The following is a 17,270-nucleotide window of genomic DNA, read 5'->3' on the forward strand; positions in this document are numbered from 1 at the left end:
CAAGATTGTAAGAATGAGAGATACTATGTAAAATTCCTAGTACAGTACCAAGGGCACAAAGTCATTATCATCACCACTAACAGCCTCCTGCAAAAAATAGCTAAAATCCAAAACTAGCCAAAGAATATTTATGCAATAAATATCCAAAAATTATTTTTTAAAAAGATACACAAGTCAATCCTATAAGATTATGAAAACCCTGTCACCTGCTTTATTTCTGGAGAAGGATAAATGGAGAAGGGAAAATATTCACTTGAATTTGAGGGGCAAATAAACTGAAAGCAACAGTAGCAACAATTTTAGGCTCTAAGGTTCCTCTGATCCATTAAGCGAATGCTGAAACTTCCTTGTTTGGAGATTTAAGAGTTTAATTTTTTTCCTAGAGCAAAATCATCCATTTTTGCTGGGATAAAAGAATAAAGAACAACAAACTCAATAGCACCAAATGGGGTTTTAACACAGAAAACAGGGCCATGTTTCTCCTTTCAAATGCAAATTTTTACATTAAAATATGTTTATAAATCATAGTTGATTTTCCTTTTGATTCATCCATTCTCCCTCCTGTAACAGGAGCCCCAGGAAACTGAAGAGCACGTGCATTACTAACCAGATATACAATCCAGCCGCCCCCTCCGAACTGGAATCTGATTACTAATGGACTAGACTCAGGGCTGCCCCAAGGGATTGGAAGCAGTAACTATGCTCTCAGGGAGAATGGATACTGAGGATGCCACCAGTCAAAGAGTCGAACGCTGTGCACTGGGTCCAGGATGATTTGCACACCCTGTTCACTGCGCAGTTTCCGACGACTATGGACAGGAGAATCTTGGAACACCAGTCTTACTCGATGATGCCGCATGTCTGTGCTCACGTTGATAGTAAACTGGAAGGGAAAAGAGAATTCAATATCCAACCTACACAACTTAGTTTCCAATGGTTCACTATGAAACGAAACAGTCTAGATTTAACTTACACTGGCTAGGCCACAAGATCAGACTCTAAGTTAAAACACCAGCACCTTTTGTAAAGATATAAGCATTAAGGGCGATTTTATAAGGTCTTCTCAGCTTTAAGTATTTAAATCTATGCTAAAAAAAAAAGCCTCACAAATAGATGAATAAATTGGGATACATGCACAAAGACTACCACCAAAGCCAATTTTTAATAAACTGGGTTGGAGCTGCAAGAGATGGTTCGAAGGTAAGTTAAGCAAGATGCATGAAACATAAATCTGATCCCATTTTTTTGTAAAATAAGCCACAAAACCTCTAAATGTGTGCATGTGTGTTTGTAGAACTGTGAGTATGGAATACATGGAGTATGAGTAAATAACTAGGTCATTAATATGGATTAACCTGGAGGGTGGGGAAAGGTGCCTGCAATAAAAACAGCATGTATGACATAATCACAATTATACAAAATTATTTAAAAGAGTAGATATATACATATTATCAGAAACATTAAAAGAACAGTTCCCAAAAGGTTAACTGCAGTTAAAGGACACCAGAAGTCTAAGTCACCTTTACTTTCTCAATATAAATATTATTTAAATTCTTTACATGAAGCATGATTTATTTTACCATAAAAAAATAAAAGTCTTTTCATTGTGGATGGAAAACTCCATGTACCTCTGAACACAAGCCTAAAATACAGAGAAGACAAATCATATGAGCTCTCCAGTTGCCAATTCAATTAAAATGTTTTAGAACCTGGAAAATGTATGCCAGGGGCACATGTGTTATTTACTAATCTAATTCTTAGCTAATCTCTTAAGAGTCAGAACGTCACACAAAGGACAGAGCTGAGCTGGTCACCCTATATTTTAATATTCCATTTATCACCCTATATTTTAATATTCTATTTATGACACCACTTGCGTGCCTCAAGGTCCTCATATACAGTGTTCACATATATGCCTCCTCATTACTCCTAACAAGTTGTTTCTCAGTCATTAATGACCACTACACATGAATATGCAAAAACATTCCCTTCCCTACAGAGAAGGAAACAAAGGTAAAATATTCTGATATAATTACCTTCCCCACAAATCTGTCTTTTCATTATTCTTCAAAGATTTCTTCCTCAGCAGTTAAATTTACAAATCTCCTTCAAACCTTAGACATGTTGAAAGTCTATAAAACAGCTGAGAATGACATCCTGCATCCCCACTTACCAGGGTAAATATCATTCCCATGACAATTGGAATAAAGATGAAATTGCAGGTAGTGACCTGCAGGAGGCAGCAGTCCTGGTCTGGGTTGGTAAGAACTTCTTCATACTGAATGGGAGGCTGCAATCCTCCCATACACTTGCTCTTGAACCTAGGGGACTGAAGAGGACTGAAAATTAATGGTTTAGAAGAAATTCATGTGGGGCCGGCCCCGTGGCGCACTCGGGAGAGTGCAGCGCTTGGGAGCGCAGCGGCGTTCCCTCCGCGGGTTTGGATCCTATATAGGAATGGCCGGAGCGCTCACTGGCTGCGCGTGGTGCGGGCGACACCAAGCCAAGGGTTGCGATCCCCTTACCGGTCACAAAAAGACAAAAAAAAAAAAAGAAAAAGAAAAAGAAATTCACGTGGCTCCAAGTCTACACTAATGAAAATTCTATGGCTCAACTAAAGCTAATGAGATACACTTTTCTGTTACCTCCTCTTTCTTTATATACATATCAGTTTCTATACAGAGATCAAAGAAAACCTGCCCATTGAAAGAAGGGGAAACACATTTGAATGGATAAATGTGGCAGTGCATTTACGCTTCACGTAGATGGTATTCCCTGCCGTCTGACAAGAAATGGAAAACTATTCCAATGTTTGAAAGATTGCAAATTCCTTGTAACTTGTCAGATTCCAAGGAACATCTGCTGCACAAAAGGGAGGCAGAAGTGGCCACCTAATTCCGGGCACCATAAAACAAAGGAGACATAAGTCTCTGAACTAATGGAAATCTCAGCATTTACTTTCTTGCAGTAATTCTGATCTCTGCTTCTAGTCATATTTCACCACTGCTAAGACTGTCCCTCAATCCCTCCCCAGAAAGGTCCTCTGGTGGACTTCCTACCAATGTCTAATGGTTATCACAGATAGTGGGCATCTTATTAAATGTAAAATATCAGAGCCAAACTTCTTCCCCAGAACTGTGTTTTTGAAATAAGTCAATAGGAAAATATGATTGACTTTAATTACAAACTTTATCTGTGATCCACCTGCCATCAAGTGAGGGATAACTAACTGTATTTGCAATGTATCCCATCAGTGAGATACTAAGCAGAGGAGACAGATGGGAAAAAATAAGGCTACTGAGTGAGTTCTCGTTCTATTAGTTCCTGCGAGAGCTTGTTGTTCATAGGACCCTGGCGCGCGCGCGCGCTCTCTCTCTCTCTCTCTCTCTCTCTCTCTCTCGCTTCCTCTCTCTTGCTTCTGCTCGCCATGTGATCTGCTTGTACCTGCCGGCTCCCTGCCACTTTCCGCCATGAGTAGAAGCAGCCTGAGGCCCGTGCCAGATGCAGCTGTCCCAGAATCCTAAGCCAAATAAACCTCTTTTACTTATAAATTACCCAGTCTCAGGTATTTCTGTTATAGCAACACGAAACAGACTAAAACAGAAAATTGGTACTGAGGAGTGGGGTGTTGCTACACAGATACCTGAAAATGTGGATGCATCTTTGGAGCTGGGTAATGGGCAAAGGTTGGAGGAGTTTGGAGGACTTAGAAGAAGACAGAAAGACGAGGGAAAGTGTGGAATGTCTTAGAGTCTTATGTGATGGCGAGCAGAATGCTGATAGAAATGTGGACAGTAAAGGCCATGCGGATGAGGAGGTCTCAGATAGAAATGAGGAACTTATTGGGAATTGGACAAAAGATAACCCTTGCTACACCATAGCAAGGAACCTGGCTGCACTGTGTCCATGCCCTTGGACTTTGTGGAAGTTGGAACTTAGGAGCTGTGAACCAGAGTATCTGGCGGAAGAAATTTCCGAGCAGCAAAGCATTAAGGATGCTGCATGGCTATTTCTAACAGCCTATGCTAAGTTATGGCAGAAAAGGCATGATGTAAAGACAGAATTTAAAATGGGAGCAGAGCATAAAGATTTGGAAAATTTGCAGCACAGTCACGTGTTAGAAAAGCAGATAACATGCAATGGTGCAGCCCAGTGACCATTAGCTAAGAAGATTAGTACAAAGGAAAGGGATTATCATGCAAAGGAAAAAAGGCCCTGAAAGCATTGCAGAAGCCTCTGGGGCCAACCCTTCCATTTTAGGCCCAAAGGCCTAAGGAGACAGAATAGTCTTGGGGAACAGGCCCAAGGCACCCTCCATGGGCTTGCTGCCCAGGGCCACCTCAAGAAGCTGCTTCCAGCACCAGCACCCCAGCTGCTTTAGCTGCTCCGGCTGTGGCTAAATTGGCCCCAGGTGTGGCTGAACCTGCAGCTTTGGAAAATACAAGCCAGGACTCTTGGCGGCATCCACGTGGTGTTAGGTCTGCAGGCTCACAGAATGCCAGAGCTGGGAAGGCTTGGGAGCCTCCACCCAGATTTCAAAGTATTTATGGAAAAGGCTGGGGGCCCAGGAAGAGATCTGTCGCAGGGGTGGCGCCACTGCAGAGGCCATCTACTAGAGCAATGCTGAGCAGGAAAGCGGGGTCAGAGCACCCACAGAAAGCCACCACCAGGGAAACATCTAGTAGAGCCAAGGCAGCAGGGCTGCCGCCAGGACCCCAGAACTGCAGGGCCACTGGCAATGTGCAACGCAGGCCTGGAAAAGCTGCAGACAAGGCTAAACCTGGCAGAGCTGTAGGAGCAAAGGTGCCCGAGGCTTTGGGGGCCTGGATGTCCCATTGTGCCCAGGATGCAGGACTTGGAGTCAAAGAACATTATTTTGGAGCTTTAAGACATAATGTCTGCCCTACTGGGTTTTGGACTTGTTTGGGGCCTGTTTCTCCTTTCTTCTGGCCTATTCCTCCCTTTTGGAATGGAAATGTATACCCAATGACTGTTACACCATTATATCTTGGCAGTAGATAAATTTGGTTTTGTTTTTCAGGTTCACAGCTGGAAGGACTTTTGCTTTTGGTCTCAGATGAGACTTTGGACTTTTAAGTTGGTGCTGGAGCAATCTAAGACTTCTGGGACTGTTGGGATAGAATGATTGTATTTTGTATGTGATAGTGACATGAGTTTTGGGGGGCCAGGGGTGGAATGATGGAGTTTGGATGTGTTGTCTCCTCCAAAACTCATGTGGAAATTTGATCTCCAATGTGGCAGTGTTGGAAACTGAGTTATGGGGGCGGATCCCTCATGAATGGATTAATGTTCTCCCTGGGGGAGGGGGGAGTAACGAGTGAGTTCTCGCTCTATTAGTTCCTGAGAGAGCTTGTTGTTTATAGGACCCTGGCACCTCCTCTCTCTCTCTCTTGCTTCTGCTCGCCATGTGATCTGCTTGTACTCGCCAGCTGCCTGCCACTTTCCGACATGAGTAGAAGCAGCCTGAGGCCCGTGCCAGATGCTGCTGTCCCAGAATCATTAAGCCAAATAAACCTCTTTTCCTTATAAATTACCCAGTCTCAGGTATTTCTGTTATAGCAACACAAAACGGACTAAAACAGCTACTAAGGAGGCAAAACAGCTCTTCACTGTGGCCAAGATCTCAGGTACAGTCTGACAAATGGCAGAGAAACAGAAGACTAGTATCTAGTCTTCTTCTCAAAGACTTTAGGCAATCCCTCTCCTCATGGCTTCCCCAAATTGCCTCGGACGTAAAGCAATGTAAATGATTGTTGTTTACAAACACATTTGCTTTGACCAACAAAAAACATTTTAAGCAAATAACTTCAGAACATCATTACAACAGGTTTTTTCCTTGTCCCACTTTTTAAAAGTCTTCAAGTATACAGAAATGTTAAAACAGTGCAATAAACCATATATACTCTACCATTGGACATTTTGCCATATTTGTTTTCTCCCTCCCTCCGCATTCTGTGTGTGTGTGTGTGTGTGTGTGTGTGTGTGTGTGTGTGTGTGTGTGTGTGTGTGTGTACACACAAACATATATACATAAAAATCACATTCTTTGGCAGGGAAGGGGCACAAAGCTATTTTAAAGTAACATTGACACTTCACTCTTAATTCAGTATGAAAGAAGATAATAACACATAACCACAATATCATTATCACACATAAGGAAATTAATAATTTCCTATCACCTCATATCCATAGCATATTCAAATTTCCTTAATTGCCCCCAAAATGTCTTTTATATATAGCTCTTTGATCCCTAATCCATGATCCACTCAAGATTTACTCCTTGCATTAGGTTATCTTTTTGTCTTTCAATACAGAATAGTTCCTCCTTGCTTTTCTTTTTATGACATTATTAGAAGTTTTTATATTATTTGACTTTATTAAGGCAATTTCATGCCTAGTGTAATAGTTTGAATGTTTGTATCCCCTCCAAAATTTAAGTTGAAACTTAATCTCCAATGCAATAATATTAAGAGGTAGGGCCTTTAGGGGGTGATGAGGTCATGGGGTCTCCTCCTCATTAATGGGATTAAGGACCTTATAAAAGAGTTTCATACTGGGTTTGGCCCCTTTTGGCATTCCGTTTTCTACCATGTAAGGACACAGTGTCCCTCCCCTCTAGAGGATGCAACCAAGACACCATGTTGGAAGCAGAGAGACCAGGCCCTCACCAGACATAGAATCGGTTCACACCTTGATCTCAGAATTCCCAGCCTCCAGAACTGGAAATAAATTTCTATTCTTTAAACAAGACCACATACCTGTTTTTTGAACTTGAAGTTGAATTCCCACATTGGTTCCTGTCTGTTCCCAACAACCTTTCTGCACCAGAAAAGTAAGCACTATAAGAAAGTAAAAATAAACCGAGAAAAAAGGGAAAAAAAAAATCAAAATACACTATAAGGTAACAAAAAAATAATCAGCAAAAACCTCTCTGTTTGACAGCTCTAAAGCCAGCCAAGTCCCAATGCTGAGACATTTACTTTGGCACAGAAAGGCCCCCAACTTGACACTCGTGCAACATGAAAATAGACAATCCCAGGGCTATTCTGTAAGAAGAGGGACCAATATAAGTCAACCTCAGAGGCTACTGAGGTCAACCCCTATTCTTCTCATCTTTAAAGACAGAAACATGGTATCTAGAGACTGGGGCATTCTCTCTGATTCAACGGGCCACTCCTCTATATTAAAATATACGGGCAGCCAGTAGCCACTATAACAAGGCCATGAGGCAGGCAGGGAGGGCTGACCCTGTAATGGGAGCAAGCCACTCAGGACCTTCTGGGAGCAGACAGCCAGTATAGAAACTACAGAGCTGGGCTAAATTCAGTCTAGAGTAAGCCCCTCAATCAAAGTCAGGCTACAGCTAGGGTTAAGCACAAGAAGTGAAGTACCTCCCAGGGGAAAAGGGGTGGGTCGTCCGCCGTGCCAGCTGTCCTGCCCTTCAGACATGCCCTGTACGTCCTGCTGTTCCATCAAAAATAATGGGCTTGGCTCTAAGGGGAAAACACATCTGCTGCCATCACAACAGCTCCAGTGTCCCACACAAGCTATGCTACTGAAAAGAGAGAGAGGGGGAATCAAATGCAAAAAGCTGGAGTCCAGGAACATGGGACAATTTCCTTAAGGCATGCTGGCAACTCCCTGAATGCCATGCGATTGTGGATATACAAGTGGCAAGGCCATGCATGGGATACCTGCCACCGCAGGTCCCACACCCTCTTCAGAAGATCTCTTACAACAAGGCACAAAAGAAGCAGCCAGATAGCCTGGGCTTACTATCTGGATTAAGACCTTAGTTTTCATTCTGCTTTTGCTTTTTATAGTCCACTTTTAAAAATTAATATACAGTGATAAGTATATGAAGATATGGGTATTTTAGAATTTAGGCAGTAGTACTTGCATTGTGCACTGGAGCCGCTAAGATGTGTCAAGCATGAGGAGTTTGCCCAATGCTGCTCTGCTCCCAGCTATTGATTCACACCTGGCACGGTTAACTTTGGGATGATTCCCACACTCACCATAGTCTGATACCATCAAATGTTTCTGGAGGGAGAGACACTGTAAATGTGAGATGATACACTGTCTGTCTACTCGTATTACAAGCAGAAGCAGCTGCTAGGTGAAATTCTACTCACCCAGCATTCTACTCCCGCCCTTAATCCATCAGCTAGCATGATATTAAATTGAGCTCAGCCAATGGTCCTGACTATATCAGTTTGCAAGCCTAGGGGGCAATCTTGATAATCCTGAAATCAATAGTACCCTTTTAATTAATATGTATCAGGTAGAATGTTATCACCCTAGAGCTAAACTAGGGGAGAAGAATGATTATATAATGTCCATTACCATAAAAACAAAGTACAAGAGAATGGGATGTGCTGTAGAACATCAGATTTGGGGTAGGAATAGAGTAATAAAAATTACCTACAAACTCAAAAGATATGAAATTTAGACATTATTAGTTGAATAAGGGGCTGAGATATCAACTTGCCTAAATAATCATATCTGCTATACCAGTCTAGCTTGGCAAAGGTGATTTCACTAGAGATTTCATCAGGGAAGAAAAAAAGGAGAGAACGGATCAAAGGTAGTAGACCTATTTACAAACCAGAAGAATGCCAAAAACTTGAATGTAATGTATGAATATAAAATACTGGATAAATCCAGAGATAAAAATAGCCTATAACTCAGGAAGAATTTTAGATAGCTCAGGTCTATGAATTGGTGTACCTTATAGTCTCAGATTACCTACCAGAGAGCCTGACAATAGCCAGGCACAGGGCATTTAGCAAATGCTAAAGAAGTAAAGCCTACATCAGAATTCTTTAAGGAAGTCAACAATAACGGGGAATAACATGTCAAGGTCACATTAGAAAGAGAAAATTAGTGAGCTGTTTCCGTCGTGTTTTATCTTTGTAGCATGGTTAGCATGCATCTACCATTTGAGTTGTGCTCTTCCTAGCCCAAACCATCAAAATCTAAAATCTAAAGGGGTCCAACGTACAATGCATGAAAATAAATTAAAATAAAGAGAATAAGGAATACACTAAAAGCACAAGAAAGCTTTAAGGTAAAGGTAACATAAGCCAGCCCAGGAGAGCAGGAATATCTTGGAGAAGTGAAACCTCTGAGCCCTGAAAGTTTACATTAGTCTCCCAGCAGCCAGGGACCTACAGCCTTCCCCATCAAAGAAGCTGGAGACAAGCCATAACAGGCTCACCATGTAGGAGTCCATTAGTCAAACCCCAACACTAATTCTCACTTACTTTGGAATTTCTTAATGTGCTGGGAGTACTTTCTGGAATGGCTGGATTCTTGGAGATTCGAGCAGCAAATGGCTCATACATATGGTACAGAGAGCGGATCACACACGCCCGGAGACAACGCAACTTCTCCATTGACTCTGGTCGCAGGCGCAAAGGCAGAGAAGCATCCAGCGTGTAGTGCCTGAAACATGACACATTACTCCTACCAATTTGTGACCTGTCTCTCCTGCTCTAGGTCAGTCTCCTAAGACTCCTGGTCTCTGTACAAACTTTACTGTACTGGCCAACAGTTAGCTTATCCCCAATGCTTAACTTCTCAGTAACTTTTGCTTCTGTACCTTGTAATTCTTCACTTCTTCATTCATTTTAAAAGTTTAAATTCTAACTCTTTCACTCTGTAAAAGAGCAAGACTCTAAACTGATATGATATACTTCAGTTGCTCAAAAAGAACCTGTACTGGGAAGGAGCCACCAGGTTCTCCTGTTGGATATCTCAGCAAGTTCTCTACTCCCTGCTACTTCAACACCCATCCCTCTTACACCGTACTAACAGTTTATAACCTCCATCACACTTCCATACCCAGCATCAAAAGCTCGACTTTTTATTAATAATAATTCACTTGCTCCTAACCACTACAACTATATTACACAGGGCAGCATAAATACAAAAACTGTATGACAGATACCTCAAGATAACGAGCAATCTAAGAAACTAATCCAGTTGGAAAGATAAGCAGATATGTATCTGCAGCTTTTGAACATTCTAGCTAAGATAAACCTCTGACGAAAAGTCAAGGACAGTTCTTTCTGGGACCTGAAGCAAGATTTTTTGCTGAAAGTGGATACTTGAGGGGAGGAGGAGGCAACCTCAGGGAAGACAATTACCTGGATGAATTAATAATATCAAGTTTAAATTAGAGAGGGGCTCAAGGAGCCCAAAGCTAGGGTCATGCCCAGGCATGGAGTAGAGAAAGTGAAAAGAGGTCACCATCCAAAGAGTAGTTCCAAATTATAAACAGCAATGAAATCAGCTACACAGAAAACAGAGTGAGCTCTCTGTGGTCGCACCTTCGGTACAACCTGGTCCAAAAGGCAGCAGTGCAAGTGACAGTCCAGGCATTCTTACAAATCAGGGAAAAGTTCACTATGTCCTCAGGACGGATGTAGGAGGCCAGCAATAGCCAAATATCCATGGGATACTCTTCTCCTCCAGACCCATCCAGGTCTTCTGAAACAGAAAAAAAGAACAATCATCTTTGATCTTCTACTACACACATATCTAAAGATACTCAATCATTTCAATTCTCTCAAGGCTTGCAAAGAAAAAGGTTTTAAATAGGTCCAAGGAAGCCCCTTCAACTTATCATTTCTTACTTATTATAGCTGCTAGAAACTTTTACCTGCTGTTGTCTAAGTGAATAGGTCTCATTCTTAAAAACTTTATTTAACAACTATTTACATACTATTTTGAAGTTCTCAAAGTGCCTTTGTATACATTATATCATTCAACTCAAATAATTTTTCAATCCAAATAAAAATATTACTGTGTACATTTTACTAATAAGAGAACAGAACTTTGCCACCTAGTCAAGGTAAATAGAACCCAGGTTTTCTGACTCCAAATTCCAGCTTTGTACTATAAACCCTGCCCTTGATTTCCCTCACAGTCCCCATCCACAAAACATTTTCTTCAGCTCAGTCATGTGAAAAACAAAATTGATTTTAAAAGATATGAGGAAACTTCAAAGTGCAAACTAAATGAAAAACCAGTTAAGTTATTGCGTACTCTCATTACTCAATAACTTCCTGTAAACATGCTTCCTTTCTTCCAGCTTCACCTTTGTCATTGGCAGTTTGACTTGTGATCCTGGCTAGAAGCATTCAGTCACTCCTGGACAATGTATCCCCACCTCCTCCTCCGTCAGACCTCGGTATTATTAATTCTCTTGACTATGAGGTCTACTGTACATCTCAGGTTCAGGTAACAACTCCATAAAGATACCTGAATTTGTACTAATCCTTAATTCAGACTCAGTCATAGAACTATCCTAAAACCAGCTTTCTTCTTTTCTAAGCAAAAAGAAGCTACCACCTCCCGAAAGTTGCCCCTTCTTTTCTAGCTAACTGCTTCCGGCAGCTCTATGACTCAATCACGATCTTGTGTTAAGTTCTTTACAACAGACAACAATATGTCAAAAACAACATCCTCGGGGCCGGCCCATGGCTCACTCGGGAGAGTGCGGTGCTGATAACACCAAGGCCACGGGTTCGGATCCTGTATAGGGATGGCCATCCCAGTTCGCTCACTGGCTGAGCGTGGTGCTGACAACACCAAGTCAAGGGTTAAGATCCCCTTACCGGTCATCTTTATATTAATAAAAAAAATTTAAAAAAATTCCTCTTTTCTGGTTCCTATCCCTTCTTGTAATCTCCAGTAACCATTCAGGGCTCAGTCTACCATGTCTAGGTCCCCACTTCTCCCACATTACATCTTCTCCCTCTGAAAAAAGAAGGGAAATAACTATCAGAATTTCCTCTACTGAGATCCATAAGGACTTTTACAAAGCAGAGTGCTATTAAACATTTTCTGTGTTTAGGGACAAAATTCAGTAAATACCAAAGAACTGTCAGTGTTTTATACATAATTATTAAGAAATTTCAAAATGAAGAAAACAGAATCAGTAAGGCTTCGTGGAGATAAGCCATGAAGGACATAAAAAGTTTTGATAGACACAAGTTAAGAGGAAAAGCATGCCAAGTGAAATAAAGAGCTAGCATGAAACCAAGTTTCTCATAAAAACAACAAATATGTGAGGGCAATAAAACAGTAAGTCTAACAAGATTTTGATCATATTAAGAAATTACTGTTAAGTCTATTAAATATGACAATGGTGTTTTTTAACAGTATTTCCCTTCTGGAGAGAAATACTAAAATACGTTCCAAAATAATCCACTCTGTATGTGATGAGGTGGAGGAATAATGGTTGAGGCAAAAATGGCCGTGAGTTGTAGCTGGGTAATGTTGAAAGCTGGGTAAATTGTTGAAGCTAGGTAATGCTACATGGAATCCGTTATACTATTCTGTCTTCTTTTGTATATGTTTCATTAAAAAGAAGCTAAAAGAAAGAAAAAAACAAAATAACAACAACAAAAATCCAGTATGTCCAGAATGGAGGAACCTAATGCGGTAAAGTGGAGCAAAGAACTAAAAGATGAATTATGCTTAAGAGTCTATAAGCCACAAATCACATATCTGATAGTGACTGGTATCCTGAATATATAAAGAGCTCTTAAAACCCAATAATAAGGGCCGAACCCGTGGCTCACTTGGGAGAGTGCGGCGCTGGGAGCACAGCAGCGCTCCTGCCGCGGGTTCGGATCCTATATAGGGATGGCCGGTTGGCTCACTGGCTGAGCGCGGTCACAAAAAAAAAAAAAAAAAAAAGGGACAAAAAAAAAAAAAAAAAAAAAACAATAATAAAAAGATAAATAACCAATTAAAAATGGGCAAAGGATTCAAATAGATTTTTCTCCAAAGAAGATACACGAATGGCCAATAAGCACATGTATAGATGCTCAACATCGTTAGCGCACAGGGAAATACAAACCAAAACCACAATAAGATACCAATTCATATCCACTATAATTTAAAAAGTCAGATAATATCAAGTGTTGAGGAGGATGAAGAGAAATTGGAACCCTTGCACCTTGCTGGTGAAAATATGAAATGGTGCAGCCATTTTACCAAACAGTTCAGTGATTCTTCAAAAAGTAAAACATACAGTTACTATGTGATCCAGCAATTTCATTCCTACCTAACAGAAATGAAAACATATGTCCACACAAAAACTTGTCCATGAACGTTCATAGCAACATTATCTGATACATTCTACAATATGGATGAACCTTGAAAACATTACACTAAATGAAAGAAGCCAGACACAAAAGACAATATATTTATATGAAATGCCCAGAATAGATAAATCTATAGAGACAGAAAGTAAATTAGTGGTTGTCAGGGCTGGCGGGGAGGGGTGAAGGGGTGGGAGGTTGGGAGGGAATGAGGAGTGATGCTAATAGGTATGGGGTTCCTTTTCTTGCTAATGGAAATGTTCTAAACTTAGATCATGTTGACAGCTGGTCAACTCTGAACATATAAAACCATTGAACTGTACATTTTAAAGGAACGAATTTTATCTCAATAAAGATTTTTTTAAAAAGTCTAACCTCTTCTATGGAATGTGTCAAAGACAAAAAACAAAAATAAGATAAATCTGTAATAGAACAGTGGTGGTAAGTAGGAATTTTAAGCAAGAAATTAAGGAACAAAGAAGTGTGAAGAATCTCAGTATTAGTTTTTGGATGCTAGAAAGAGGACATCACTGACAATAATTGCTACAATTGCAAAGCAATGTCAGTTCATTAATTTATTGATTATTTCAATATATTTTAACAAATACAAATATCTACTATCTGATTCTCAAGTAGAGATGACAGTTCTGATAGATCTAAGACCAAAAATACCCCTTACCCCTATCACTTATTTCAGCTTACACTAAACCTAGCTGATCTTCTGAACCACGTTAGCGTTAAGAATTCTGGGCTCCACCACAAGGGATTCTGATTCATTAAGTCTGGAGCACAATGTGGAATCAAAATGATGATCTAACACATTATATACAATTAGTTTATTTTCTTTTGTTTGTGTGTAAGTTTTATCACCTTTAAGATGTAAACATCACATACTTTTCTTTTTCCCATGGTTCCTATAAACATAAAGCAGACATTAATAATTGCAGAACACTTACAAGCCCATAATAATACCTAAGTTCATCTGAAATAAAACTGGTTACATAAAGTCCACATACTTGGGAAAACATTTTTTGTCACATCTCTGCTTTCTTACACATTCAGAAATCCAGAAATGCAAAGGCTTTTTGTTTTCAAGTTTTTACCTAATAATAATATATTCTCAACGAATGGCTTCTGAAGTCCAATTCACAGTTCCTACTGGCTCTTACCAATCTCCTCCCATCTCAAATTTAGACCAAAGTGAAAAGGCCAAGTGTTAAACCCAATCCCCACTACCAAGATCTTTGCTGAAAGCCAGGTTGCCTCCAAACTCCCCTAAGTATCACACGTTGAATCTACCCTTGGGTTACTGAGAAAGTGATAGCTTCAATTTATCACCAGAGACAAGACTAACAAGCTAAAAGAAAGCAAGCCCTGTACCTCTGGGCCTCTTGCTTTTTTTTTTTCTGGAGATAGGTCTCTCATGAATGCTTTCCTCCTGGGCATCCATCTCATCACTGCTGTCTATGATGTCACAGGGCTCACCAGACACAGAAAGGGCTTCCTCCGCAGGAACCTGGGAGGCTTCCAAGCCACAAAGAGATTTTACTAGAAGAAAATAAGAGGAGAATGAGATGGCACACAGTTCCACCCAGAAACACAAACAACTTAGCCAAGATAGCAGTATCTACCAGGGAAGGGGTGGGGTGGAAGCAAGGTGAGTCTTCTAGAGAAAGCTGAAAATCTGTCACCAACTTTTTTTTTAAAGAAATTTTAGTATTTTAAATACAAAAAATTGGAAAGCAATGGGCAAACTGACTCCAAAGTTGCAGAAACTGACTTCATAGAAGTGCCAACTTCAAGTGTTGGGGGGTAGGAGAAGGAGAAGCAGTGGACTAACGGATACAAAACTATGCTATTTACCCTAAGTGAATCATTGTGCAGTATATGCACGTATTGAAACAACACACTGTACTCCACAAAAATAAATATAAATTCAAAAAAAAATGTTTTTAAGTGCCAACTTCAGCCCTTAAGAAAAAGGAAGTGCACAATTCTCCCACTATAAACCATGCAGGATAAAAACAAAAGGTGAGGGCGGGCCCGTGGCTCACTCGGGAGAGTGCGGTGCTGATAACACCAAGGCCACGGGTTCGGATCCTATATAGGGATGGCCGCTTAGCTCACTTCGGAAAACGTGGTGCTGACAACGCCAAGTCAAGGGTTAAGATCCCCTTACCGGTCATCTTTGAAAAAAAAAAAAAGTAATTCTCATTTACATAAATTCTGAGGAGCAATGTTTGAGAGAAAACCGAATCCAATTTAACCCTACTCCTGGTCTGGAGACAGTAGGTGTCATAAAAGTCTCAGGGACCCGTGAGTAAAAAGCTTGAAAGCAAAAGAAACACCAGAAAAGGAAAAGAACACTCCAAGGTTATTACACAAGGAAGCAAACGGCACAATAAAATATACGTGAACTACAGGAAAGAGATTCATAACCAAGAAGAAAGCAGAGGAAACTAAAGAGTACGCAGATTTTTTTTTCTTTTTAATGTAAAGACAGAAATAAAGTATTTCTGCCACAGAAACTGCTATTCTTGGCGAATCCTCCTTTCCCTGAATAAAAGACTAAATAAACATTGAGAAAAGCAAACACGTTTACGGGAAGATGCCCAAAGAAATGCAAGAAAAACAGTGAGACAGAATCCCCCCAAAAATAAAACACTTAGTTTTGTCTTAACGGCCTGACTCTGAAAGGACCCTCCAATGCCTACCTTCCTGCTGAACGGCGTTGGCGACTGCTTTCTTGACCCGTCCAGACCTCACGACTGCCGGATCCGAGTTGGCATAATCCGCAACAGTCACTGAAACACAGCACCAGCCCTCATGGAAGAGGCCCTCTCTCTTCCGCGTCCTCCCCACCAAGACCTCCTCCTCACTGCAGGCCCCCAGCCCGGGCCGCCCTCCCACCCGCACGGTCCAGCCCGTTCGTGCCGCCAGCCCCAAGTCTGTCAGCGCCCCCGCCCCCTCGCTCACCTCGACCGGAGCAGGCGTCGTGGGCCCGGAATTTGAGTCGCTTCCCTCTCTTGGGCATGGCGACTGTGTTGGGGCGAGGCCGGCCTAGCGGGCCGGGGCCCCGAGCCATGTCTCGGGTCGAAGAGCGGGACCCGGGAGCCGCAGAACAGCCCCGCCCGGCTCGGCGGCCATCCCTCAGCCGAGACCGCGGCTCTCGCGAGGACTTAAGCCAGGGCTCTGAGTCGCGTTGGCGGCGACGCCCTTCGGGAACCAACCACCGCCAGGTCCAGCGATACGTCATCATCCGGCGCCCGCGGGTCAAGCTGGGTGTGAGTTCCGCAAGGGTAGAGGGGCTGTTCTGCTTTGTGGTGTCGATTTTCGCAGTACCTCTTGTGAGATAATTAGTGTCTCAGACAAGCAATCCATTCCCGCTTTTATTAGACCTCAGAGCCTACATCTTGGTCTTCCGGATTCTTCTTGCTAACGCCTCGTTACCCCCCAGGCCCACTTCAGCACCTACATGCACATACATTGTCATCTTGGTGCTCCATCTCTTTCAGGCCATATAATACTGAGCACCTGCTATTCCAACATGGGTCTATAAGAGTCTTCACTATAATTTCTTTTACGAAAGCTATAAACTTCTGAATTCCCAAAATAGGAGAAGGGGTTCCTAAAAGATTTTCATTCTATCGCCATCCCCCAAACAAAATACTAGAAGGATCGACGTGATCTTTCCTTTGTATTGAGAGAGAAGAGAGTCACTGAGTGAAGGCTACAGAACTGTGGGGGAGCAGACACTGGGTTAGTACCACCAGTGCGAGTAGGAAGTTATTTGACAGTTGATAAGAGCGTGGCGCTGATAACACCAAGGTTTAGGGTTCGATCTCTGTACCGGCCAGCCACACACACACACACACGCGCGCGCGCGCGCACACACACACACACACACACACACACACAAAACGCAGGAAGAAAGAAAGTTATTTGGTGTCCTGAATTATGTTCTCATTTATCCTTCTAAATTCCTTTCAGCTTCTACTGTGTGATAATCCCTGGCTTGAGAAACAGTACATAGGGCTCAGGCATCTAATCTGCTGGGTCCACCAAAGAGTGTCATCCTAAAATATTGAGAAGGGGACTCCTATTTTTTAATCTAATTAGTTACTACCTATA

General features: G+C 41.7%; 1 protein-coding gene across 2 annotated transcripts; it reads right to left on the minus strand.

The window, feature by feature from the left end:
• Window positions 1-347: 347 nt before the first annotated feature.
• On the minus strand, window positions 348-16,294 carry TMEM183A (transmembrane protein 183A). Of its 2 annotated transcripts, none has more exons than XM_063114683.1 (8): window positions 16,116-16,294; window positions 15,854-15,943; window positions 14,520-14,687; window positions 10,356-10,512; window positions 9,288-9,468; window positions 6,780-6,860; window positions 2,174-2,329; window positions 348-883 (listed from the first exon to the last, which is right to left on the minus strand). In XM_063114683.1, exons 1-8 carry the CDS (start codon window positions 16,222-16,224, stop codon window positions 698-700), a joined length of 1,128 nt encoding a protein of 375 aa, XP_062970753.1. In that variant the 5' UTR covers window positions 16,225-16,294; the 3' UTR covers window positions 348-697. The 2 variants fall into 2 exon arrangements, with proteins under 2 accessions (XP_062970753.1, XP_062970752.1); XM_063114682.1 differs by having other exon boundaries at window positions 10,356-10,515.
• Between the last annotated feature and the right edge of the window lie 976 nt (window positions 16,295-17,270).

The sequence above is a fragment of the Cynocephalus volans genome, chromosome 11 (assembly GCF_027409185.1).
Source record: "Cynocephalus volans isolate mCynVol1 chromosome 11, mCynVol1.pri, whole genome shotgun sequence".
Taxonomy (NCBI): domain Eukaryota; kingdom Metazoa; phylum Chordata; class Mammalia; order Dermoptera; family Cynocephalidae; genus Cynocephalus; species Cynocephalus volans.

What these genes read in the sequence shown, in the direction of transcription:
- TMEM183A (XM_063114682.1), bottom strand. Translation starts at nt 16,224, where the DNA reads ATGGCTCGGGGCCCCGGCCCGCTAGGCCGGCCTCGCCCCAACACAGTC. An exon ending in CGACGCCTGCTCCGGTCGAG is followed by an intron (nt 15,944 to 16,115) that starts GTGAGCGAGGGG and finishes GCTGTGTTTCAG; the next exon opens with TGACTGTTGCGGATTATGCC. An exon ending in ACTTCAAGTTCAAAAAACAG is followed by an intron (nt 2,330 to 6,779) that starts GTATGTGGTCTT and finishes AGTCCTCTTCAG; the next exon opens with TCCCCTAGGTTCAAGAGCAA.